Genomic DNA, 26,853 nt, shown 5'->3' with positions numbered 1-26,853 from the left:
TTATTGGTGTTTTTTTTTTTTTTTTTCTGAGCTGCGCAACGGCTATTGCTCTCCCAAGTTGTGTGACCATTATGGTCTACCGACAGTAAGACTATTCTTGTGAATGGAAGCTATAGCCTACTCAGTAGCCCAATAAAGCATTCTAAGAAGTTTTATCCTGATGACTCAGTTTGTGTTGACATGCCCGTTCTCATAGTCGCTCATATTACAAGCAATGCGCATGCGCACACTGTGGTCATACAGTGTCTATCCAACCTTTCCATACTTTACAGTGAATGCGTCCGCAGGTGAAAGACTCTACGCTACCTAACTAAACGCGTCTACAAACTTAATGAAAGAGTATACATTTCGCTTTCTCAGTTTTATAGGACTTGTTTGAGATTATCGAAATCCGGCAGGCTGCCATTTGGGATTGCTAACGCAGATAACAACTACATAGAACACTTAAACTTCATTGCATTACAATGTCATTTTCAATTTTTAAAATAGACTGAAGGGGACAACCCCATATACACCTCGGCACTTATCATGATAAAAATGTACTCTTTTGGCGAGGGTCAGCCCATGGAACGCAAGGGAAGAGGGCAAGTTTTCTTCTTTATGAAAGTGGACGTGCACCGAATTGTTACAAAGGAAGCAACAACATCCTGATTTTTCCTCTGGATTTATTTATTTATTCCCGGTCTGGAGTCCTACACCATGGAGACTGTTGGAAAGTTCGAGTTTAACAGGAAAGACTTGATCGGACATGGTGCCTTCGCAGTTGTGTTTAGAGGAAGGCATAAGAAGGTATGACCTATTTTCGTTTACCTCAGCTGGCGCAGATACATTGTCAGTGTTCAAGCACAAACCTGATGCAACTATTTGAAAGATTACTTTCAAATACACTCGGTCTCGAATGTCGTCATCGTGAAGGCTATAGCCTAACCTACGCAATGTCTTCTTGACCTGACTTGTTCGTCATCCAACTGTATTTTTTTTTTTTACAGAGACACGATCTGGAGGTAGCCGTGAAGTGCATAAATAAAAAGAACTTGGCAAAATCACAGTCTCTTTTGGGGAAAGAGATCAAAATATTAAAAGTATGTCTTGTCCATAATGTAACCACTTGTGTTTTTGCTACTCTGAAATACAATCCACCTTTAGTTACCCTGATGTTAACTCTTCACGTTTGATTTTTTTAGGAGCTGAAACATGAGAACATCGTTGGCCTTCTTGACTTTCAGGTAGGCTATGTTGTCTATGCCCGTAGCCTATATATCAGTATGCCAGTGAGTGTTGATGAGGCCATTCATGCCAAGGACATTGTACAATGATTCCTCGTTTGGCAGGGGGAAAGAATAAAGGTGGGATCAACATAGAAATGAATATATTTATAAAGAGGCTATTGACATTATGGGGTAATTCTGAACAGCCAAGACGGAAACTGGCCTGACAATAGAAACAGAGGATCCAAACAACTACACGCCTCAATGTTGATGTTCGTTGTACTAACCGCTTCCTCTCATTGGGTGTGCTCAAAAGCTCCTCCCTGTAGGCTACTGTGTCGCAGAGCATGGCTTCTAAGGAAGAGGCCCTTGAGCCATAGAGGCTACTTTTTTGAAACATACTAATTTCAGAATACACTAGTGAAGAATAGTAATAAATAAAATACATATTCGTGTTAGATATAGTGTTAATGATTCAGTATGATCTGTTGGTGATTAGGCCTGTAATATGAGATATTCAAGTTGGTTGCAAATTTGGCATTAGAGTTGGATATTTAAGAAAAGCAGTTAATACATGCATGTTCCATTAAAACAGCAACAAACTGTAAATGGGAACAATCATTAGCCCAAACAAAAGAAGTCCAAATTGTGTATCCTTAGGCAACTGTGAACTGAACTGGTCAAGGAGATCCTCGTTAATTTCAATCCATGAGTCTAGGCAACAGGAAATTAGAGAGTTGTGTTTGCAGCAGGTGGTTTGCTCTTGTTCTTTTTTTTTTAAAACCCTCTCCAGCTGGTATCAAGGGCTGCACTCAAGAGCTGTTCCTTCCATTAGCTGCCCCAGACAAGAGCTAGCAGAGAGCATGTGACAGGAGATTTGACGAGCTGAGACATTAAAGGCTGTGAGATGTTACAAAAACCTAAAACCAGAACCTCGCCATCTCAGTTGCAGGCTTTGTGTGTTGTGTGTGTGTGTGTGTGTGTAGCAGCCAACTTTTGTGTGAGCATGCATGTTGTAAATCCCCTGCAAATAGACTTAGCCAGTTTGAGACATGCACTCAGGGAGCATGTTGGCTGTCAGCTGGCTGGGCTGTGACGTGAAACTCTAACCAGACAGGCAGGAGTTATTTGATCCGCTTGGTCACACAATATGTAACAGGTGGCTGGCTGCTGCCATGCCACTAGCCAAACAATGGCTAAAGAAAATTAGGCCGTCTATGCTTAGTCAGCAGAAGTCGCCCTCCCTGCACCCCTCTGAGGGAACATGCGGGAGGTCAGCAAGCATGGACAAGAGTGGACTGCCACCTGGCCTGTGCCTCTCCACCTCTCACATCTTTTGAGACATTATACTGATGATCACTGGAATTAAAAGTGGCGTTAATGACAAAATAATAGCTCCAGACTCACATTATTGTGTTACTTTTGTTGTAATCTATGCTTAGGTACAAATAGAGTGCAACAAGTGCTGTGCTGGATGCTGTCCCCATTGCTTTGGCAGATATATGCCAGAGAGAATAAGGGTGTCCTCAGATGAAATCACCATCGCATATGCACTGGGGTCCTTAGTAAATCATTTAGGCCTCTCCTCACCCCCTGTCAGATATGTCCGTCTTCAAGACATTAGACACAGGCTACACACGCTAGCCAGTATGTCAAGCCGATTACATCAACTTACTCACACTGATGGGAAACAGAGCCCCAGTCATCAACACAGGCTGTGTTTTTGTGCTTCACCACGACTGGTGTAGGTGCCAGCAATAACAGTGTGACTGATACAGTGCCGGAGAAATCCAACTGATTCAGCCTCAGTCCACACAGTTCGAAACCCTATGGACTCCAGTGGAGTTCTACAGCTAAAACAGACATGGCAACAAACAAGGCAAGTCACAGAGGCAGCCTGGTCAGCCCCCCCACCCCACCCCCCCCTCGCGTAGCCGAGTTTGTACAGTAGCAGTGAGCGGTCACCAGCAGGGCACCACTGGCCCGGCTCAGCCAAGTGGAAACTATCCCTAGCTAAGTGGACATGTGCCAGATGGGAATGGACCGGCCTTGTTAAGCGATGACCCCAATGTCAGTAGTTGCGTAACATCTGGGGACAAATTCACAGCTCCCAAGCCTCAAATTTTGTGCTGAGCAGGGCTATAATGGAGGATAAACACAGTTTATCCACCTCTGAAATTTCAGAAATTAAGTTTATACATTTCTTATTAGAGTTTATCCAGCTCTCAAAAGAGTTTATTCTCCAACTGCTACTTTCAACATTGAAAAATCACACTGTAGGAACCATTTAATACCACTGGTATTGTTATAAACAGGACAATAACCTCATCAAACATGTACTGGGTGCCTAAAAATCTAATAAAGGATGGTGCAGTCCACCTTACCGCAAATTCAGAGTTTACCCGCCTCTTATTTTACCACTGCACCCCTGGTGCTGAATGACGTATTGCGTGGCTCGATTCAATGATTTATATTTAGCGGTTAGCATGCGAAGAAATAATAAGCCATGCACGACACCTTAGCTGTCAGATTTATTTCATGGAATGATAGGGGAGGTGGCTTTACGTCACAAACACAACATCATTATTTATTGGTGTGGTGTCGAAAGATTGACTTAGAAGAGGAGATGACCGAGTATCCATAACAGAGAATGAAATCGTAAAGCTATAATTACTTCCAATGTAATAAGCTATAACTGAGTTATTGCCATTTCATATCATATCATATCATATCATATTAGCTTGAAGTTATATGTATGTTATGTTGCCACAGCAAGCCTTAGTCATGCAATTTCTGAAGCAGGCAAGAAGTAGCCTATGCTGAATCTGATTTATTTACGTGGCTGTATTCAAACCATGTATTCACCATAGAAGAAATTTTTTTAATTAATCTGATTGGAATCAGTACTCTGCTATACTGAGATGAAGTGCTGGCAATTAGGCATACTTTGGCCATTGTCATAGTCCAGTTTGGATCATTGTAAAGCCACGGGAATCTAGTATTTGGCAGCAATTGGCAGGCACTGAACATTTTGTTTGTTTCTCCAACAGGAGATTTCAGGATGTGTGTATCTTGTCATGGAGGTATGTTTACTCTGGAAATTCATGTTTGCACCACAGCAGTCTATTTTGGTTTGATTTATTTGTTTTTAGATTGTTGTTGTTTTAGCTTACTTTAATATCTCATTTGTTTCTCTGACTCCTTTTTTCCCATTCACAGTACTGCAATGGAGGTGACCTAGCAGAATATCTACAGGGTAAGGGCAAGTGCATCCAACAGTGTGACACCATTATCATGAATACAATTCTCTCAGAGACAACAGTGTGACAGCATTATCATGAATACAATTCTCTCAGAGAGTTTCTGTTAGCATTACCTCATGCAAACTGCAAACGTCTAAAAGTTCAAAGCAGTGTGATCAACATCAGCTTCACTTGTGGTAAAATTGTGGTAAAACTGACACCTGATCAAAGAGGAGGTGGCACCCTGGCATTGACAGATGATGAAGTACTGTATCTTTGGTAAAGGTTTCTTGTTAATGTTTATTAGGACAGGCCACTCTGACACCCACCTGACCATCTATCCTGTTTCGAAGACCTTTTTTTCAGCGGAAGTAAACAAATAACACCGTTATGCAATTTTGCGTGGACATTTGTTTGAGCGGATGTGCTTTCATAAAATGAGTAGTGATGACATTTCGGAAGGGATTCTGCTGTCTTAACAAATGAGCTGGCATTTGACTTGCGTCAGAGACACAACAACATCCTGGCCAGAGTGACTGAGATTATAAATTGAGGACCCTTGTGCAATACCTTGTGACTGAAGTTAATCTCCTGTGTGTATTTCTTAAAACTCAGATGATCGCACATTCTCACTAGTTCTGTTTCTCGACTATTTTTGTGACTCTCAGAATAGCACACATACGTGTATTCACACTCTCTCAGTGGGTCGGACGTTCTTACTAGCTCTTATTCTTTTCTATTTTTGTGACATACATATAAACACGTTCAGGCCTACACCCGTGTCCCTTACGAATTTGCAGCATTTGCGTGGACGGGTCTATTTTAAGGTGCTTAGCCGTTGCCACTGACCTAATTTTGCCGTCATGCCAGAGCCTTCTGAGGTTGTTTTCCCGGGGCAGCGGCATGCCGGGCGCTGCCAGCGGAGGTGGCTCTGTGGGCACGGGCCAGCCAGCGGGCACACACACACACACACGCACACGCATGCCAGCCCCCAGCTCAGATGGCAGTATGAACTCACCCACCTGTCAATAACTTATCTTGCCTGCCCCGGTGGAAAAACACAGGATATAAATATCCTCCAGTGAGAGGGTGGAGGAGAAGAGGAGGGGGTGTTTGTGTAGGTGGGGGTGTTAGCCATCTGTGTGCTGACCCTTTGTGTTGTGGTGATTTTAGACACACCTTGCCATTGGCTGCAGGCCAGGCTGAATTGTTCTCCCTGGAGATTTGGGGCTTTTCTTATTTATCATTAACACGTTTCCCCACAAATAACAGTTCTGATCTCCTAGCAGTCCTCGGGTGTTTAGTTTCAAATCTCTGTTAACTCCATCAAGTGTTCAGAGGGAAGCTGTACAAGCAGTAAAGCAACAGAAAACCTGTTACATTTTGGAAATATAGTACTATGATTAGCTTCACCACTTGATTAGAAATGCACACACCAATGCCTGGGAAATATATCCTATCGACTAGCAGCTTTTACTCAGAATAGTCTATCATATTGCCAAAGGCGTCAATAGAGGATACATAGCAAGCCAGATAGCACAATAATTCTCCATCAGTAGTGAAATAATTCCAGATTGATATACTCCAGTAGGTTAATTATTGATTTTTGTTAATGTTGCCTAGTAGGGTGTGTGTGGAGGAGGGGGGCAACCATCTGCAACCAGATGGTCGTTTCTATAGAATAAATCCTTTTAAGGCAGCACAAACCCCCTTTTTGTATTAAGGTTCTGATCCTCTCGCCCCGTCCAAAGTAATTTTGTGACTAGTTGGCTGATCATTATCCCCTACTACATGGACTAATTAGGTGGGAGTCTCGTTAAGTGGCCCTAGGTTACCATGGTGATGTCATCACAAACTAAAAAAATCAGACCCCCATGACTTGTTAGCACACTGATGATGCATTTTGTAATAACTTGAACAATCCGTAGACTGAAATAAGGTTGACAGACATAGAAATATCAATCTTCGATTCAAGAGTTAATATGCTGAACATTTTATTTTATAGCTGGGCTGAATGAACTTTGCAAAAGACATAAGTGAAATATACCTTTTATTTAAAATAACCTTAATTAATTTCCTCTTCTTTTCCTCTCTTCCTCCCTTTTCTCTGTCTCTCTTTGTGTGTCTCTCCTTCTCTCTTCCTCCCTCTCCCTTCTTCTCTCCCTCTCTTCCTCTCTCCGTGTCTCCCTGTAGCGAAGGGCTCCCTGCGCGAGGACACCATTCGCCTGTTCCTGCAGCAGATCGCTGGGGCCATGAGCGTGCTCCGGAGCAAAGGCATCATCCACCGAGACCTGAAGCCGCAGAACATCCTGCTGGCCTACAACACCAGCCGCAGAGCCAGCCCCAGCAACATCTGCATCAAGCTAGGTGTGTGTGTGTGTGTGTGTGTGTGTGTGTGTGTGTGTGTGTGTGTGTGTGTGTGTGTGTGTGTGTGTGTCTGTGTGTGTGTGTGTGTGTGTGTGTATGCGTGTCTGTATGTGTGTGTATGTGGGTGGATGAGTAGGAGGGAGAGAAAAAAAAGAGTGTGTGAGCGTTTGTGTTTTGTTTGTGTTAGTCACTGATTGCATGGGGTTGGTGAGTGTCCTGTTTATTGACATGAAGTCTGTGTACATTGTGACTAGTGCTCCAGCTGGGTAAAAAAGAATACTTGGCTTGGCCTGGAGCCCTCTGCCAGCTAGATTGCGGGAAGTCTGAGGGAGAGACCACAGTCAGCGCTACAGGGGTGTGACAGAGCTTTGTTGTGGCGCTACAGTTCTGATTGTCTGTCTCTCTCTTTATGGTCTCGTGCAGCTGACTTTGGCTTTGCCAGATATCTCCAGGGCAACACCATGGCTGCCACTCTTTGCGGCTCTCCCATGTACATGGTAAGAGGCAGTTCGGTGGCAACTCTACACTTTTTTTTTTTTAGCAAAGCTACTCCAAGCTCGGAAACACATACATTGAGAACACTTTTTTTGCCTGGTCGCTGACTTGTTTGCTGTCCGATTCCTTCGCTATTTATATCTGAAATGTACATTTACTGCATTTCATTTTTAAGAAGAGGTCTTTTCCTTACTCACCTCATGCAGGCCATCATTATGACCACATGTTTCAGATGCCTCCCTGAGCTTGTGGTCTTAAGTATGGCTCAACTACAAAGAGCTCTATCGTGTCTATCTTTAGAGACTTCTCATTCTTAACCACAACATAAAGTACTACTTTAAAAGCTGTTGCTTGATCACATCATGATCAAGTCTGCATAACTTTAGCCCCTATGGACTATTGACTTAACCTTCTCTCTCTCTCTCTCTCTCTTTGTGTGTGTGTGTGTGTGTGTGTGTGTGTGTGTGTACAGGCTCCAGAAGTGATCATGTCTCAGAATTATGATGCTAAAGCTGACCTCTGGAGTGTGGGCACTATTGTCTATCAGTGCTTGACCGGCAAGGCACCCTTCCAGGTAATACAGTAATATATACACATTATTAATTAAAACATATTTACACAATAATATATACACAATAATGAAAACGCATTTATACATGACCATCAGAATATGTACACAGTCACTATATGTAGGCAATGCACTATACACAGACATAAGCCTGTCACAGAAGTTCATACAAATTCACAAAGCTCCTTTCCTACATAGTAGCATACTGTTCTGTCTTTAAATTGCACATTTTCCCGCATATTTTTTTTCTCTCACAAATCCCACTCACATTCTTGCTGATTTCTGTACCTCCAAATGCACACACAAACAAACAAACAAACAAACGCGAGCGTGTCCAACAGTGTGTTTGTGTCTTTGTTACCAAGGTGTGATTGTTACAGTAATAATCTCTCCGAGGGAGGTCAAGGTTCTGTTGTGCGTTTGTTCCTTTTTTCCCCCAATCCTCCCTGAGCGCAGCTACAGCCGCTTGGCCTCTCGGCCATAGTAAACGCTTTATTGCACTTTACTTTGGGCCAGGACTAATCTCTGACCTACTGGTCTGGAAAGGGAGAAACCATTTTCCATGGAAAACGCTGTTACATAACTCGATGCTGAGCAAACAGTGCCGGATCTCGGGGCTATTTTACAGTAATGGCCTCCTCTTGCCAGGAGATTGTGGCTTGGTTGAAAGATGGCTGACTGGCTGACTGGCTGACGGGAAAATGGGTCTGTGGCCTAGGCACAGGCCAGGCACTCAGCAAGCACAAGGCAGTGAAATGTGCCCTAGCAAGTGTTTCCCAAGGCTTTGGTAAACAGCACGTGCAGGGTGTGTTTGGACTGAGCACACAGCTGCTCTTGGGCTTCTGTGTGTGTGTGTGTGTGTGTGTGTAGGTGTGTGTGTGTGTCTGTGTGCAAGTGTGTGTGTGTGTGTGTTTGTGTGTGTCTGTGTGTGTTGCAAGAAGTGAACCAAGACCGTGGGCAAGAGTGGCTCATTTTACCCAGCCTACGCGTGTGTGTTGGGATATGTGCTTGCTTAAGCGCATGTGCAAGTGAAAGTGAGTAAGTGAGAGAGGGGTGTGTGATGCGATGACACCGTTTGCTATCACTGAACATTGTGTGTGTACTTGTGTTTGGCCAATGTGCTATGTGTCTATGTGGATCTGTGTGTGTGTGTGTGTGTGTGTGTGATGTGGTGACGTGTATGGTGGTCTGGACAGCGTGTTCCTGTGGTCAGATCAGATCATGTTTACAGGCCCTGTGGGTGGACACGGCAGAGGCGAGAGAGAGAGCCGATGGATATGTCAATCACATGGCTGTCCGGTGCCAAGGGCCTTGGCGACGGTCGTTAGCGGCACGCCAGAAATTTACCTTGCTCGAGTCAATATTATGGTCTGCCGTGGTGTGTCAACACAGCCGTTTGCCTAAGAGGGAGACTTATGGACTCGTGGCATGCTGGTGTCCTCTTTGTTGATCTGTGCTGCTTGGAGGCTGCGCACTGTCTCAATGTCCTCTCTTGTTGGTCTCTGTCCAGGGTTAGAAAACACTGTGTGCTAGCCGCAGTTTTTGTGGTGAAGCATTATGCTGAAAGTCTTCAATAGGTGTATCAGATTAGCTGGGGACTGTCGACGTCATTTTGACAGGGTGATTGTTCTTTGTCAAGTTTTGTCTATGGATAATGTTATCAACCAGAGATTTTAATGCATTTCGGAAATACTATATCTCTTTAGTATCTTTAGCCCATGATTAGCAATCTAGCTCCAACCTATGAAATTGAGTAGGTGTGTGTCCGTGTGTGTGTGTGTGTATACATATACGTGAGTGTGTCTGTGTATATTCATGAATGTGTGTGTGTGCTTGTGTGATCAGTGACTTTGCACTTTCTTGAGGCCCGTGTCCTGTTTATGCTTCTAAGGCAGTGGGCCAGCAGATCCATTAAGCAGCACGGGGCCTCCATGACTTTAGCTTGGGTCATGCGATGAGTGGAGACACGGAGCTTTATGGGCGTCAGGCGAGACGTGTCAGTGCCGCTTTATCCCTTTGATTTATCCATAATGCACGGCTTCTTAAACACGATCTCCCGTGCCACACTAGACACCACCAACGCATAGCAGAGAGAGACAGAGAGAGGAGGGGGGGGGGGGGGAGAAAAAAGAGAGAGAGGCAGAGAGAGAGAGAGAGGGAGATGGGGGGGGGGTAGGTAGAGAGAGAGAGCGGGAGAGAAAGGGTGTCTGAAAATAAATGTTGCCAGTTCACTGAGTACACAAACTTGGCCACCTTTTGGCCTTTGAGCAAGTGATGTCAGGTTCAGTGTGAAGTCAGAGGGGTAACTCCACTGCTTGTATTGTATTTGCTCTTCTTTGTTTAATGTGTAGTTTTGCATAGTAGGTACTTCAGTGTATCAGCCAGTCTGCGCTGTTGACAGGGATTAAAGTTTACAGACTCATATTTTGTGAACTCTTGAAAATGTCTCCATATTTAAGCATGCTTTTTGTCCACACTTCATCCACCTCCACTTCGTCTATTCACATAGAACAGCATGTCACATTTTTTTCAGTGAAGACAGTGCAGGGTTGCCACTAGATAGTCTCTTCCCATGTCATGCCATTTTCGAAGTGTGACAAATGAATGTTCAGAGTCATGCGTCACCGCAAGGCAGCCTCATAACAGTGATTATCTACAGTACGGGGCCTGGCCCATGTGATGTCCACATGTCTGCTCGATTTTGTCAGGTCTTTCAGTGACCACTGGAGCATAAAATGGCATACCTGGTGTATGGAACAGACTGTTGTGGTGTGTCCATCATAAAGTAAACAAATACATGTAGTCATCTGAATACTTGGCCATAAAAATCTGTAGTGAAGACTCTTTGAGAGTCCTCCTCAGAGGTGCAGTGTCATCCTAGAGATGTTAATGGAATTCAGCGCTGTGAGGGGCCACTGTTTATGAGTTGTTGACTAGTTATCCTATCTTCACTGTGTGTGTGTGTGTGTGTGTGTGTGTGTGTGTGTGTTTGTGTCACCCCCAGGCCAGCAGTCCACAGGAACTCCGTCTGTTCTACGAACGGAACCGGAACCTGACCCCGAGGTGAGTGACTGGGGGGAAAGTTCTGGGTAATCGTGATGCACAGAACCTATAAATGTGATGTGTCACAACCGCCTGCAACGCAACACAACACTCACATGCACACAGACCCCATCTATGGTCTCCATCTCTTACGCAATAGCACACACACACACACACACACACACACACACACACACATTCTCACATTGACTTTGCAGTTTGATTGCGAAACAACTGCAAATGACGAGCGCTTGCAGTCACAGTCCATTTGATCCCCCTCTACTTTTGGACATGGACGCGACCCCTAGACCAAACACACTTCATTTAAAAGCCCACAGGCAACGTGTGTGTGTGTGTGTGTGCAAAAACAACTACAAAATGTAAACAAGATGTAAGTAGTTGGAGTTGACACATGTTGATTAGTAGTTAGTGAGATGCACAGATGAAGGGATAAGAGGAGTTCATGTCTGTTCCTTCTCCTCTCAGATGGAGCCAGGCGTGTTTGTTTTTATAAGCTGGCTCTCTAGTTGCGTGTTGATCTATTTATAAACTGCCTGCAGAGACTTGATCCACCACTGGTTCTAATGTGACCCATATAACACAAGCGTTCCAGACGGACACACACACACACACACACACACACACACACGGAAACTGAGGCAATGAAATGTTGCACATATGACAACACATGACATGCAGTATTTGTTTGAGTGTGTGTTGTGTGTGTGTGTGTGTTCATCATCACTGTTGTCATTTTGTCCTAAATAAAACTCTTATTGGCAGCATCCCCCGGGAGACTTCTGCTCCACTGAGACAGCTGCTGCTGGGGCTGCTGCAGAGAAGCCACAAGGACCGCATGAACTTTGGTCAGTGCATACCAGACACCCCCACCGCCATCCATCCGCTCCCACCAAGCCAACTCATATATCTGTGGTCTGGCCACTGAGTTGAAGGTGTGCGTGTCCTTTGAATTCACACTTGTTTGTTGTCTGTTTTCCAGATGAGTTTTTCCATCATCCGTTTCTGGAGGCTGGCTCCGCAGCTAAGAAATGTGAGTGTGCTGCTGGATGATCATGTCATGGCTGAGTTGGGGAGTGTCCCTCGCTCAGATAGTGTATATGGCCTGCTATGATGCACAGTATGTCAATTTGGTGATTATTATTGCCTGTCTCTTAATTTTCCCCCTCTTCCTATGTGTGTGTGTGTGTGTGTGTGTGTGTGTGTGTGTGTCATAGCATCTCCAGTGCCCATGCCATCCTACCCCAGCACCGGCTCTGGGAGCAGCAGCAGCAACTCTTCCACTCCACATCTAACACCAACTCAGGTACACACACACACACACACACACACACACACACACACACTGATTGACTGGGAGTGGACTCTGAGCCACTATGTTTTCCTGTTTACTGAACCTGAAGTGTGTACAAACAGCACAACACAAACACTGGAACACAGACATAAACACCAACACAAACACTCTAAGGACAGCTACAGAATTCTCTCAGAATTGCAGAGTGTAACCAGAGATGGTTGAAAAAGGTATTTAAGTATCTTTGGTGTAACCTTTTATTAGATCCCTTATAGTCTTTGTAGTGATGGTTTGCGGTTGTGTCTCTTCACAGTCTGACGCGGAGACCCAGAGGCCTGGCCGTCTCCCCCTCCCCCTCCCCCTCCCCACCACACCGCCCTCCCCCGACTCCCTGCTCAAAGACTCCGACTCCTCCGAGCCGGACGACTACGTCATGGTTCCTGCACAATTCACCAGTAAGCACCCAAACTTACAAGTCATCAGGGGCCAAGGATACCAGCAGACACCAGTGGACCAGCAGTGCACAAGCAGACAAACTGCCCACCATGGCCAGCTGAGCCGTTATTGCCTACACCTGCAGTTAGAAAATGACATTTAACACTGCCAGAGAAGCCTAAACAATCAGAACAAATGACTGATAGTGATGATAGTGAGCGAGTCTATGGAATCATTGAGTTACTCTCACTAAGTGTTGTGCCATAGGGGAGTACTGAGAGTGAGTGTGTGTGTGTTTAAGTGTTGTTTTGTGTCCACAGGTGAAATTGCGTGTGATGCAGCGGGAGGCCAACCTACTGACAGTCTGATGCACAGCGGGTCAGTAACACCCACAGTAATAAATCCATGTCACACACACACACACACACACACACACACACACACACACACACGTTATCTTTTGGCATGTCAGGGTATCTCATTCACAGCGGAGTGTGACTGTAGGGTCATCTTAACACCACACATGACCCTGTCCTGTCTGCCAGTGTGACCGTGTCTTTTGAGCGTGGTGCTCGTGTGTGTTTGTTTGTGTGTGTATGTCATCTCAACAGGTTCTTATGACCAGTTATATGACCTGTTATGTAACAACAGTTTGTGTAGTCCGTTTTATTTGTGTGCTGTGTGTTTTTTCCAACCCTGGTGTGGTGTGAGGGGATGGATGGGTGATGGGTTATCCACTTGTTATCCACTGTGTGTGTGTGTGTGTGTGTGTGTGTGTGTGTGTGTGTGTGTGTGTGTCAGGCACTGACCCGGTACCCTGCTGTTGTTTTCTTCTCAGTAGTTTCCTGTTGGCTGCTGGAGCTTGTGCAGGCAGGACTCCTCCCCCCTCTCCCTCCTTACGCACCTCTCCCAGCCCTGTCAGGTGAATCTACAGGCCTGTGTGTGTGTGTGTGTGTGTGTGTGTGTGTGTGTGTTTGAGTAAAAGCATGTCATATTAATCTCCATGTGTTTTGTGAAAGCACTGTATTTGTCTGTCTTTGCATGGTGATACGTGCTGAATGTTGTGTTGTTCTTTTTGTGTGTACAGTACATATGGATTTGAGAGCGAGTAATGATCCTGTGTGCATGTGTGTGTGTGTGTGTGTGTGTGTGTGTATGTGTGTGTGTGTGTGTGTTAAGAGTCTTTGTCTGTGTGAATATGTGCCTTGTGCTGGGTGTTAAGTGTTTGTGCTGAGTTCAGAGTATCCGAGGTGAGAGATTTGGCACCATCTGACCTTTTGTCCCTGGGGTCTGTGTTTACCAGTCGAAACTCGGCCCTCTTTAAACACACATTTCATAAACGCTGCGGTCCATCTAGGTCAGGGAGAGCTTTAAAACAAACACTTCAAAACACACTGCTCTCTCCAGCAACCAGCCAAAGAAAATGCTGTATCAGCACAAAATGGAGGATGAGGTAGCCTAATGGTCTGAGGTTTACACTCGAAGATTAGCCAGTGTTGTGTTTACTTTTCTATTAGATCAACCGCAGGAAGTGGAATTAGTGATACGTATAAGGGACATTTCTAAACCTCCCAGAAGCAACATCTAAACAGTCTACGTGTCCCCAAGCATCTAGCTTGCTTGTGAGAACATCCACCTTTTTTCTCAGGGATCAGGACTATTTCTTTGAAACTTTTGGACGACAAAGGTGGTGCATTGCAGTAGCAGACATCGCCGTTCGGGGCAGGCTGTGGTGGAGCGAGCACATGCAGACTCTCCTCTCGCCATGTGCTTCCTACCGAGGCTCCTTCTCGTGCCAGCTGTGTGAAGGGCCGCAGACAGCTGTGGGCAGTGGAGATAGGGGCAGGGGCAGGAGGGCAGGAGGACGGGGGCAGTAGAGACTCGGGGTGAGGTGCCGCTAACTGTCCTCACTCATCTTTCACACACACACACACACACACACACACACACACACACACACACACATACAGAGAGAGACACAAACACACACACACACACGCTGCCAACAAATGGAGGGGACGAGCGGGCTGTGTGTTTGTGTCAGTCACGCGTGCACAAGATGGTTTTTGCAGGAGCACCGAGCCATCAGAGCAGCCAGCCAGTCTGTCTGCGCGTCTGTGTGTCTGTCTGTGTGTCTGTCCCTGTCAGTCAGTCAGTGTGTGTGAAGGGCCACAGTGGGGCCATTGTTTGAGAACACACCACCACATTTCCCTCTCTCACACACACTTTCTCTCCATTTGTCTCCCTCTCTTCTCTCTCTCTCTCTCTCTCTCTCTCTCTCTCTTTCTCCCTCTCTTTCTATTCTCAGGCCTGCTGAGTTATGTGTCAGTAGCTACAGCCAGTCTGTTCCCATCCCTGTGCCCACTCAGATTCACAACTACCAGCGCATGGAGCAGAACTTGCACAGTCCCTCCAGGTAGATATGGCTGCTTTTCCCTTCTACTGTCTTCATCCCCTGCAGTCCTCTCGTCTCAGTGTCTCAATCTCTTAACCTCTTTCCTACACACTTTGTTTCCTTTTCTTCTTTCTTGTTTTCCTTTTCTTTTCAACTGTATTCTTCACAATGTTACTTTTTGCTATTTTGTCCCTTCAAATCTTCATAATGACACTGTGTGCCTGTGTTACCTACTGTATGACACTCTCACACTTATTGCTCATTGCAGGACTACATTATCCATGCAGCACTGCTCTGGCAAATCAGGAAGTCCCTCTCCTGTAGAAACTGCACCCATCTACAGGAAGCTGTCAACTGGGGGCTGTCGGCCTAACCTGCCCTCACCACTGGGTAAATCACACATAACTGCACAGAGGTGTATCATTATGCACTCGCCCAGACTAGGCTGCTGTCTCTGCATATCAGATAATGTGCTAGCAAACAGAATATGAGTTTTCTAGATTCTTGCTGCATTTGAGCTGACAAAGTGTGTTTCAAAGTGAGTGGCTCAGTTATTATTATTTTTTTTTGCATGTCCTTATGTATGTTGTGTTATTCCTCCACAGTTGGCACCATCCCTGAGAGACCCGATCAGTCTTCTCCTCGGGGCACGCGGACTGGCATGCAGGGTAGGAGACAGGGCTCAGTGCCTGCTTTGCTCTGCCCCCTTTAGCAACAGCTCATCTCATTTTGGATATTAATGTGGTGTAGTTAATATTAGCTGAGTAGTTTTATTTCATGTTGGTTGAACTTTGCACTATTTCTCTCTGAGTCTGTTTTGAAACACAGAGGTTTCTAGAATCTTCTTGCACTTTTCCACTCAATTTGACAAACATTTTCTCGCATGAAAATCAATTGGAAGTCATAATAAACATTATATATGAATCTATTTTTTTATTCATTTTGTTCCATTTTTACCCTTCCCTTCTTTCTGATCCTGGATCAGACCTGAGCCCTCAGTACAAGATTCAGGCCCGGGTGTCGGCCCAGCGCCACACAGACCTGGGAACAGACGCCCCTCTGAGTCACAGGAAGAGGACCCACAGGCAAAGCCCCGACCCCACTGTGGCTAAAGTGAGTCTCTAGTTTGAGAATAAAGGGCTGTTCACGCCATGACAACAAAAATGTATCGCTCTTGCTAATATGAATGGTGACAAGGTCCACGCATAAACTGTAATAATAACATGAAAAGTAATATTGTCTGTGCCAGCGGGGGGTTTTTTTTGTGTACTTTCTGGCTAATTTTGTAATACTTTAAACTTTTAAAGTATTATACGTTTTTAAAGCAGGCATAGCAAGCAGACAGCCATTTTTATTTTCCTTTGTTGAATAAGGTGCATGGCCAAAAAGCTACTGTGAACCAGAAAAGCACGGTTCTTTCTTCCCAAATGTCAAACTTTAAAATGACCACTAAAAACAAAAAACGGTTGAAATCTAAACAAAGACAGAGGGTGACGCAACCACCGATTGTGGCATGTCATCCTTAACCTGTTGAGGAGTGAAGCTCCTTCTAGAATTCAACGCAAACAATCTATAGTTTCAGTGTTCTGTATACAGTCTGTGTATGCAATGTAAACGCCGCACTGTACTGAAGTGCACCGTCAGAGCTGCGACTGTAACTCTATAAAGGTGATGTCTACATGTCACGTTCCCCCTCTGCCGTGTGTCCCAGTTTGACCTCCGCAGACGGCCCAGTTCCCAGAACCTCCTGGGGCCCCGCGTCCGCACCGTGCCCAACCTAAAGGAGCTGGAGGGCGGCCAGGGCACCGTGCCCACGCTCACCCGACACGCCGCCGACAGGAGGAGAGACTCCATCAAGAGGTAGAGTGCGCACACACACACACATACAAATACGCACACACACATACGCACGCATGCACACACCAACACACACACACACACACCCACACACACACCACACACACACAAACTTGCAGACATGGCCCAATAAAGACCAAGTGGTGACTTAGCAGTGTGAGGTTGTGAGGTCTTACATGGAAGCGCTTTTCTGAGAAGTCATTAATGGACATCTATAAAAACAGCACAGAACTAATGAGCTCTCCAAGGCTCTGCCCCGTGGCACAGCATCCTGTTCAGAGTTGGGCTCTGAGCTTTTGTGCTGGATGTTGAAATAACATGATATGTCCAAGATATCTATTTTGTTATGGAATGTTTTAGAATTGTTTAAGCTATGTTTAGAAATCTTCAAATATTGTTCATGGAGAGTTTTACAAATGCCTGTATGGAGAATTCAGTGCAAATAAAGAAAGGTGAAAGAAAGCAATAGTATTGCCAAGTACTGTATGTATGTGACAGTCATGCCTCAGTGTGATTTCTGTTGATGCTAATGAATGAGGCTGTGTTGCTGGTGTGTTTGAACAGATCGATGAGCACAGGGCGTCTGTCAGACATGTTGCTGAAGGCTGTGTTTGGAGCACAGCTAGACCGCGGCAGCACAGACAGCCTCAATATGGAGAGACCCATGGACACAACAGGTACACACACACACACACGCACACACGCACACACACACACACACACACACACACACACACACACACACACACACACACACACACACACACACACACATACTCCTGTACACACCCTTACACATGTTAAATGACCTACCTACATACTGGAAGTATACAGTATGTAGGCTTCAAGTTGTGCCACATTCTTGCTTAAAAAACAAGTTCTGCTAGCACATCCAGACACACAGTGGTACAGAGTAGCTGACTGACACACATTCACAGCACACAGAAGTTTTCCACTTCAGTGAGCCCACTTTCCTTATTATGTTTCCGTCCACCGGTTGTATAACACAAGCGAGTACATTCCTATTAAGCTCTAAGAAGGTTATAACTCATGACCCAGTCAAGGAGGAATTTGAAATTCTGCTGGTCTGTGAAGACTGTGTTTTGTCCAAAGTAGTAAAGTTTGGTGCCACGGAATCATGTACTGATGTAATCCATCGTCTCTTGTTCTCTTTCATCTCACCATCTTTACTAATCCCTCCATTTCTTTCCCTTTACTTCTCACTCTCCTTGTTTTCCTCTCTGCTCACCTCTTCATCTCCTTCACCTGACAACGGCCTGTCCCTCTGATTGATTGTGTTTTTGATGGCACCAGGGGTTGGAGGGAGTCCCTCTCGGGCCGTCTTCACGGTGGGTTCCCCCGGATCTGGCCCCTCTCCTCCAATGAAAAGCAGGCCCAGATTCTTCACCGGTATGTACAACACACTGACCCAAGGGTCCTGGATGAGGGGCTATGTGATGTGTAGCAACCACTTGCTGAGTTTCAACATGGTGTTAGCACACAGATTCATGCTCTGTGTATCTGAATTGAATTTCAACTTGGTGCTTGTGTCACATGATCCCGCAAGTGAAACAAGAGAATGTAGGAGAACGTTATCGCTTACATCAGCATATTCTTAAGTGTACTGGCAAAGTGGCACATATTTCAGTTTTCAACAAAATTGATGCCCTGGTAATACCTTGGTGAACTATGTATTTAACTTATACAAAATGTTGTATATTCCACTGATGCACTGATGTGATTTTATTTTGTTTTACATATCAGAATCTCATTTTAGTAACCATGTTTGGGTCCACACACTCTTGTAGTCGATTTCCATGTGTCTGCCAAAATACCGTAAACACAAACACAAAATAAACAAATCTCTGTCTTGTGTGCTCTCCCGCAGTGGGCTCCACCAGCCCTGTGAGTCCAGACTGGACCTACGGGGCTCGTCAGGCCCAGGCTGGAGTGCAGGGGGAGGGCTGCGACTGCAACATGGGCCCCCTGAGCAGAGCCGTCGCCTTTGAGCCCCCAGAGCTGCCGGAGGAGACTCTCATGGAGGTAGTTTGTGTGCAGTGTGTGTGGCTGTTACTTCCCCCCTTCCTCTCTTAGTTCTTATTTAAGCATGAAGGAAGACATACAGTACTTTCCTGTATATTAGCCACATTGTGTATAAGCTGTAGGACAGTGTTTTATGCAAGTTAAAATAAAAAAATCAATGTGTAAGCCACAGCTAATAGTTGGGAAATTACAGTAAGAATGGCAAGTTTATTATTATTATTACTATTTTTTTCTTTATTACCTCCATTTTGGAGTTTGGAGAGGGGAGGAGGCATGTTAAGAGGGTGTATTGACACTGATTTGCTCTATAGTTAATCAAAGAAGGATCTCTAATGAGCACATCTGTCTCTGGCGCACACACAGCAGGAGCACGCGGAGGCGCTCGGCCACCTGCGCTTCATCCTGGCCTTCTCCCACTGCATCATGGAGATCGCAGCTGCAAAGGACTCTGGGATCGAGGCGTGCGATGCCCCGGACGCCTCCTTCCTGGAGCAGAGCATGGTGGCTGACCAGATCAGCTTGCTGAGCCGCGAATGGAGGTGAGGCCCGAGAGGAGTTAGTAGCCTGCGACCGTGGGGTGCTCAGTATCGGGGAGATCGTTTTATTCGTAGCTTTCTGTGTTGAATCAGTATATTTTTTATGATCTATAAATGGAACATGGAACAAGCTACCCCTCCATTTATGCACTGCCCCCTCCCTGGGCATGTTCAAACAACATCTAAAAACACCTCTTCCTCTGACCCCCATTCCCTGCCCATCCCTTTGGTTGTCAAGAGACCTTGGGTAGCCTGAAAGGCGCTATATAAATTTAAGCTATTATTATTATTGTAAATGAACTACATTCTATCACAGTTTTGGAACTAATCAAACAAGAGTGTTATCATGCTTTAACCCTGTGTGTGTGTGTGTACATCAGCTATGCTGAGCAGCTGGTCCTCTATATGAAGAGTGCTGAACTGCTGTCATCTGTGATACATACTGCGATGGAGGACATCAAGCAGGGCAAACTCTACGCCTCCTGCTCCGTCAAACAGGGTGAGTCTGGCAGCACCAGATGCACACACACACACACGCACATATACACACACACACACGCACATATACACACACACACATGACACAAAGCACATGCACACACACACACACACACACACACACACACACACACACACACACACACACACACACACACACATACACACAACACACGCACACACAACACAAAGCACGCACACACCAAGTCTGTTGATGTTTAACTTCTGAATATTGCCTCAAAAAAAATCTTAGACTAAAATAAATAGTTTTCTTTGTGTATGCGTTTAGAATATTGAAAATCTCTATCAGTTTTATTGGCAAGAAATGAAGTGTAATGTATATTGTTGTCTCCTGTGTATCCTCCATGTGTTTGGGCAGTGGTGCGCAAGCTGAACGAGCTGTACAAGTCGAGCGTGAGTTCCTCTCGCTCTCTCAACGGCCGGCTGCAGCTCTTCTTCACCACCAAACAGAGGCTCATGGACCGCATCAACAGCATCACGGCCGAGAAGCTCATCTACGCCCACACCGTCAACATGGTACGCACCCACAATCATGCACTGCTGTCTATAGACATAGACCCCAAGAGGCTGTTCGGAATGACTGATGCTTGGTTCATGAAAACAAGTCCAGTACAGTTGAAATAATAATCACACGTTCTCTCGCTCTCTCCTTCTTTCTTTCTTTCTTTCTGGTTGTGGTGTGTGCAGGTCCAGTCCACGGCCCTTGATGAGATGTTTCACCAGGGCGAGGCCTCGGTGGAGCACTACCACAAAGCCCTGCTGCTGATGGAGGGGCTCACCTTCATCATCACAGAACCAGCAGACATACACAACATCGACAAGTGTGAGTGAACACACACGCACACACACACACACACACACACACACACACACAGACACACACACAGACACACACACACACACAGACACACAGACACACACACACACACACACACACACACACACACACACACACACAGACACACAGACACACACACACACACACACACACACACACACACACACACACACACACACACACACAGGCACACACAGATAGCAAAGATATCAATGCAAAGTGACTCATACACATGCTGGCTTACAAGGACACAGATGCAGTATATTTACTTTCAAATAGACAGATTTACACCTTAGACAACACATGCTCATTCAAGCATTAACTGGAGTGCAACCACTTGTCCCTCCCTGCAGGTAAACAGTGCATACAGAGACGCCTCTCTGCCCTGCAGCCTGGCACGTACGTGTGAGAAGAGGGCGTTAATCCCCAGTCCGTCCCCCGTCCCCCGCCTCAGCTCTCTCCTTCGCCATCGCAACCACAACCGCCGCTCTCTCCCTCTCTGCAAGCGTGTTGTGGTTACCTTCTGTCGACAATCATTTGAGAAGCTCTTCCACCTGGCGCTGGTGAAGGTGAGGGACTAAACACATGCCAGTGAGAGCTTCATCAAAGACGAACGCTGAGATCCCTCTCACTGGCAGTTGTGACGCGGTGACCCAAGTGTGGAAGAGCACGCTCTCAGCTTACCCTTGGCAAACAGCTGTCTCCATGGTATCTTGGGAGAGAGGTCATGAAGCCATTTGGCCGGCCGCCACATGCCATTGACTCAGTGTTATTGTCGGGGCTGGGGATGGAGAATCAGGGCTGTGCTGTATGAGAACCCGAGTGGACAGACCAGGGACATGGAATCACATCAATAATATTGACAGGGTATGTCAAGGAGGAATTTGACCAAAATATTGCCAATGTATAATAGACAGCTGTTAGAGAGGAAGACAGTATGATCTTTTGAGTCGCATCATATACTTGATCTCTGTTAGGCATTGAATCAAGCAATATTCTTTCCTTACAACCACTTGAAGCATCAGAATTATCTACTAGAGTGCTGGGCGCTTCAAGTGGACTACAGAATTTGCACAGCTCTTTTTGCAGTTACAAATATGCCCTAGTATCTGCATGCCTGTGTGTTTTGGAACCAATGCATGCGCACACTGAATGTTTGGCCACTGCCAGATTAATTAAAGGTACACTATGCAGGTTTCGGTATTTTTTGGTGACCGTAGAGCTCCCTCTAGAGTCGAGATGTATCTATATTTTACTTCTTGTGACTTTATCCCCCTCATACACAATGAAATGCTTTTGTTGTGGAGGTGAAGAATTAACAACAGGCAAAAACTATCTCCAAAGAGCTACAATGTATATCTTCTAACAAGGTAATGTTTCACGATTCTTGAGAGATTTTTTCAGTCGTGCATGGCTGGTTTTCTCAGTGGCGAATCATTACATCTATGCTGTATACTAACTAAAGGATTCACCTATTAGAAGTTCGTTTTCCATCAAATTGGCTTATAAAGGTGAATATCTTGCATTGTGTACCTTTAATGTTCAGTTGCATTAATGTATGCAGTGTTAAAGCAGAGTTGTTGAATATGTCAAGAAAGATGTCCCATTTGGAGTAAATATATATATTGCATGCCTAATTATGGGAGAAAATAACAAACAGCACTTTATGCACCAAACCTACTGCGTTCACAACTCCTTTGCCTCTTTTATCCTGCTATTGCTTTTAGTCAATCTGCTCGATCAGGAAACAACATGGCTGCCATTTTCGGGCAGCGTCCCAGTTTTGTTGAATGTGATTGATTTGTTGTTGTTGTTGTTTTGTTGTATTGTTGTTGTTGTTTTTGTCCTGATTTTGTCTAGTACATGCTTTGTTTATCATTTTAGTTCTAGTTTGAAACTGATTTTATTTATTTAATTTAGATATAGGTGTTTACAATGTTTCCTTTTGCTTTGATACCAAAACAATTCATATTTAAGTTTAGCTTTGAGTTTGCTGTGAGTTTTATGTAGTCTGGATACGCTTATTAATTGTTTGGATAACTGTTTCAGGACACTCAATGGGTGTATTTGAGTCTGTATTCAAGACTGTAGGAATGGAATTAAATGCCATTTTCCACAGTTGAACCGGTGACAAAATCTGAAAGAAGAAGAATGTGTAGGCCTATAGCATGTATCATTGAATATGTAGAAAATGTGGTGTTTTGCTTTGGTATTCTGGTTAAATCTTGGATATTGTAACTCATACCAAAGCATCACGCCTACTGCCTTGCCTTAACTAAGCCAAGTTCCTTTGATCTAAAAACTGCATGCTATATGCTTTGGGTAATGCCGCCCTCTAGACACAAACACAGGTCCTGCCATTTCTTCTGTGTGTGTGTGTGTGTGTGTGTGTGTGTGTGTGTGTGTCTCCCGTCTCACTCAAATGCCTTCTCAAAATCTGGGTTGACAATCAAGATAGGCTTTGGGAGGATGTAGTACTGTAGGAGGACCTGCACAGTGAAAGTGCAGATGGTACTGTACCTACGTTTTTGCACTAGTGCTGAAATATTCATGTGTGCAGGTTAACAAGTATGATTGAACTTATTTTTCAATAAAAAAAGTTAATGTTACCGAAACAGATATGATCTGTTTCTTTTCTTTTTCCATGAAATTCTGCATATGAAGTGTTTTGTACTGTTGAATGGTTTGGTTATTGTGAGAGTGTTTTGACAGTTTTGTGATGGGTTGTTTGTACTTGAGTTGTTAATGAATGTTTCTGACACAACCTGGATGTAAGGATGCACAGAACACTGTAATAGTAACAAAATGACAGCCTAATGGCTAATAATGTACTTTTGATTATCAGGCAAAAGATAGCCTATTTGTAAATGTATTGCTGCAGTATTTATATGGTTTGTATGTGTATGTTTGAAGCCAAAATCAATTTTTCATTTTGACATGTGTATTTGAATTGTTGAAATAAAGAAGTCTGCTTTTTACTTTTTAAATGTGTTTTTTTGTTGTTGTTTTTAAAAAATAGAAACCTAGTGTTTTGAAGCCTTTTAAACCCTAGGCCTATTGTATAGTGGTAGCCTACACAGTTCAGCAACAATTGAGTTTATTGCAATATGGCATTAACATAGCACAAAAGCCTTGATGGCCTTTGTTGTGAATATATAGGGCCTACATAAGCTCAATAAATAGCAAGCTTGGCATTGCAAGATGTGTTGATGCTTTTTTTTTACAGTTTATAACGTTGTTATTCGGTAACATTTCCATACATATAGGCTACTATTTTTAGTCATAATCAATATTCCTATTTAAGATGTTATTGCTGAACATTAGGAATATCAAACGGAACAGAATCCTTGGACGCTCAAGTAGGCTACTCGTCTACATTGTGTAAGATATTTCATTGGACAGCATTGTTTGCTCCTGATACATGATTGGTCGAAAGGACCGTCCTTAAAAATGAGCCATGACCCCTTGTCGAAGAACTTCCGGGTTTAGCCCGAATAATGAAAAACTAAGGTGGCTACCGCCATGTTTCTGAATGGAATATCTGTGGAGCATTTATTGCATTTTTAAGACATTATAGTCATTGTAGAATTACTTACCTGTAACTGTCGGTTGTAAAGTGAACCGTAATTTTCAGTGTTTATGTAACGCGCGCAGAAGTGGAATTTGTAGCAGGTGAGTGTACATGGACCGGGCAGTGTTTTGTGTTTAGCATCGTATGTGCCGCGCTAGCCCAATAGCGCTAACCGTAAGCGTTTATTATTATTTACCTTTTGAATTGACTATTGGTAGTGTTTTGAATGCTATTAGAGCGTTGTACAAATAATTAACAATCATTCATGTCTCCCTGTGCTTTGCTATTGCATTGCATTATCCTTATACCGCGCTTTTAAATTACAGCGCTTGTTAGCAAGGCCGCCTGTTCTTCACGCCTAGGCCTTACTATAGCCCTCTATAGGGACCGTAGCGACATAGCACTGCCAATGTATCTTATCGAGACGTCAATTGAGAGGTGGGTTGTCAGACTATGTGGTGCCTAGATAAGGAATAACAATAATTAAAGACAGTTTAGGTTTGCTTTTGTTTGTTTACCTTTTTGAGCGAAAATAAGAATAGCCCCGTTGAAAGTAATCATCATCAACCAGTCTGTGAGTCTTACCATAATAAGATACTGAATTCTTGTTAATGAAACAGAAGTAGTCAACACATGTTGGCCATGGGATTATCCGATTTTTAAGGATTATGTTGTGTATAGTGTAGCAAATATCAATGTCAATGTATTTGAACAGTGCTTCGTCACTACAATTGAATGTCCTGGGTTCTGCAAAAGATATCTGGTCATCTGTTCCTGGACATTCTCACCTGAGCTCATGTTTTGAATGGGTGGTTGACTCCTGATGAATGCTCCTGATGAATGAAGTAGATTTAACTACATTTATAAAATCATACCAATCTCTCTTATAGACTACTCCTTCAACATAACTACAGAACTGCGCAATGCACCATGGAGGAGGACCACCAAATGTCCAGCGGCAACTACAGCGATCGAAACCCACGGCCAGCTCAGAGGCTGAGGAACAGCAGCAACAGCCCCTTGCGGTTACCCAGCAACAGCAAGCCGCCGGCAACCACCCCCAGTCGCCGGTGACTTCGTTCACTTCCACGGCGGCGGCGAGTCCCTCAGCCCCGCAGTCTCCCAATTACCAGATCATCATGAGCCGCAGTCCGGTGACGGGCCAGAACATGAACATCACCCTGCAGAACGTGGGTCAGATGATGACGGCTGCGGGCAACCAGCAGATCACCCTCACGCCCCTGCCCCTGCAGAACCCCGCGTCGCCGGGCTTCCAGCACCAGGCTCCGCAGTGGCGCTTCGAGGGCACCTCCTCCTACATCCAGGTGACCTCGCCGCTGCCCCAGACCATCCAGCCCCAGAGCCCCACGCAGCACAGCCCCGTGTCCCTGCAGGCCGTGCCCCGGCCTGGAGCCCCGGCGGCCACCGCCGCCACGCTGGGGGTGTGCGGGCAGAGCCCGACGCGGTTCGTGGACGCCGGCATGCTGGTCCGCCAGATCAGCCTCGGGAGCCCGAACGCGAGCGGGCACTTTGTCTACCAGGACGGCACCGTGCTGGCCACGCCCACCACGGCGGGCCAAGTCCAGCTGGCGTCGCCTGGCGCAGCCGGGACAGCACACGAGAGGAGGCTCTCCCAGCCCCATTCTCAGACTGGAGGCACCATCCACCACCTGGGGCCTCAGAGCCCCGTGACCCCCGGCTCTGCTCTCCAGACCTTGGGCAGCCCGGGTCACATCACCACCTCCAACCTGCCCCCGCAAATCAGCAGCATCATCCAGGGCCAGCTGGCGGCGCGCCCCATGATCTTCGAGAAGCCCGCTCAGGGCGTGGTGGCAGCTGGGGGTACCCCGTTCGGGGTGCCAGCCCCCATGCCCCCCTCCAGCCCGTCTCGCTCCAACCCCTCGCAGGGTCTCCCCAGCATGCCCCTCACGCCCACGGGAGCCATGAAGAAGTCGGCGGCCAGGAAGCTGGAGGAGATCGCGCCAGCCACCCCCGAGGTGGCCCAGCTGAGGAAACAGTGCGTGGAGCACCACGGCAAGAAGATGGACGGCCTGAAGGAGGTCTTCAAGGAGTACCTGATCGAGCTGTTCTTCCTCCAGCACCTGCAGGGCAACATGATGGACTACCTGGCCTTCAAGAAGAAGCCGTGTGTCCCCCTCTTCACTTACCTGAGACAGAACGACCTTGACCTAGAGGACGAGGAGGACGAGGAGGAGCAGTCTGAGGTTATCAACGACGAGGTAGGAGAGAGATGTGCGATGCATGTGTTTCAGGCTTCCACGTTGACCCTGCTCTGCGTTCAGTTTGCACCTTTTTCTCCCCCCTCCCCCCCCCCGATAGTCGGTGTCTAACCTGTACTTCAAAGGCGAGATTTTTCAGTGGCCTCTTGTGGCTGGAGGTTCCATTTCGGAAAAAGGGTCGTCAC

At 45.6% G+C, this 26,853-nt stretch overlaps 2 protein-coding genes across 4 annotated transcripts in view; both read left to right on the top strand.

Annotated features, from left to right (window-relative positions):
* The first annotated feature begins 275 nt into the window (after positions 1-275).
* ulk1a (unc-51 like autophagy activating kinase 1a) lies at positions 276-23,836 on the top strand. Of its 2 annotated transcripts, none has more exons than XM_062543422.1 (28): positions 276-789; positions 990-1,082; positions 1,185-1,226; positions 4,259-4,291; positions 4,428-4,464; positions 6,644-6,817; positions 7,241-7,314; positions 7,785-7,886; positions 10,885-10,943; positions 11,706-11,788; positions 11,923-11,973; positions 12,158-12,246; positions 12,548-12,689; positions 12,990-13,047; positions 13,511-13,591; positions 14,978-15,085; positions 15,333-15,454; positions 15,670-15,732; positions 16,050-16,177; positions 16,776-16,924; positions 17,486-17,598; positions 18,236-18,331; positions 18,810-18,964; positions 19,328-19,503; positions 19,881-19,999; positions 20,378-20,535; positions 20,707-20,842; positions 21,211-23,836. In XM_062543422.1, exons 1-28 carry the CDS (start codon positions 700-702, stop codon positions 21,264-21,266), a joined length of 2,787 nt encoding a protein of 928 aa, XP_062399406.1. In that variant the 5' UTR covers positions 276-699; the 3' UTR covers positions 21,267-23,836. The 2 variants fall into 2 exon arrangements, with proteins under 2 accessions (XP_062399406.1, XP_062399405.1); XM_062543421.1 differs by having other exon boundaries at positions 13,508-13,591.
* A 525-nt stretch (positions 23,837-24,361) lies between these two features.
* Positions 24,362-26,853, top strand: part of ep400 (E1A binding protein p400) — a 49,349-nt gene continuing 46,857 nt past the window's right edge. For both annotated transcript variants that reach the window (XM_062543420.1, XM_062543418.1), the window contains exons 1-2: positions 24,362-24,529; positions 25,319-26,668. In XM_062543420.1, the coding sequence (XP_062399404.1) occupies positions 25,352-26,668 (1,317 nt within the window). In that variant the 5' untranslated portion in view covers positions 24,362-24,529; positions 25,319-25,351. The remainder of the gene's footprint in view (positions 24,530-25,318; positions 26,669-26,853) is intronic.

This window comes from Sardina pilchardus, chromosome 8 (assembly GCF_963854185.1).
Source record: "Sardina pilchardus chromosome 8, fSarPil1.1, whole genome shotgun sequence".
Lineage (NCBI taxonomy): Eukaryota > Metazoa > Chordata > Actinopteri > Clupeiformes > Clupeidae > Sardina > Sardina pilchardus.
This window is presented reverse-complemented; position numbering and strand designations above follow the sequence as displayed.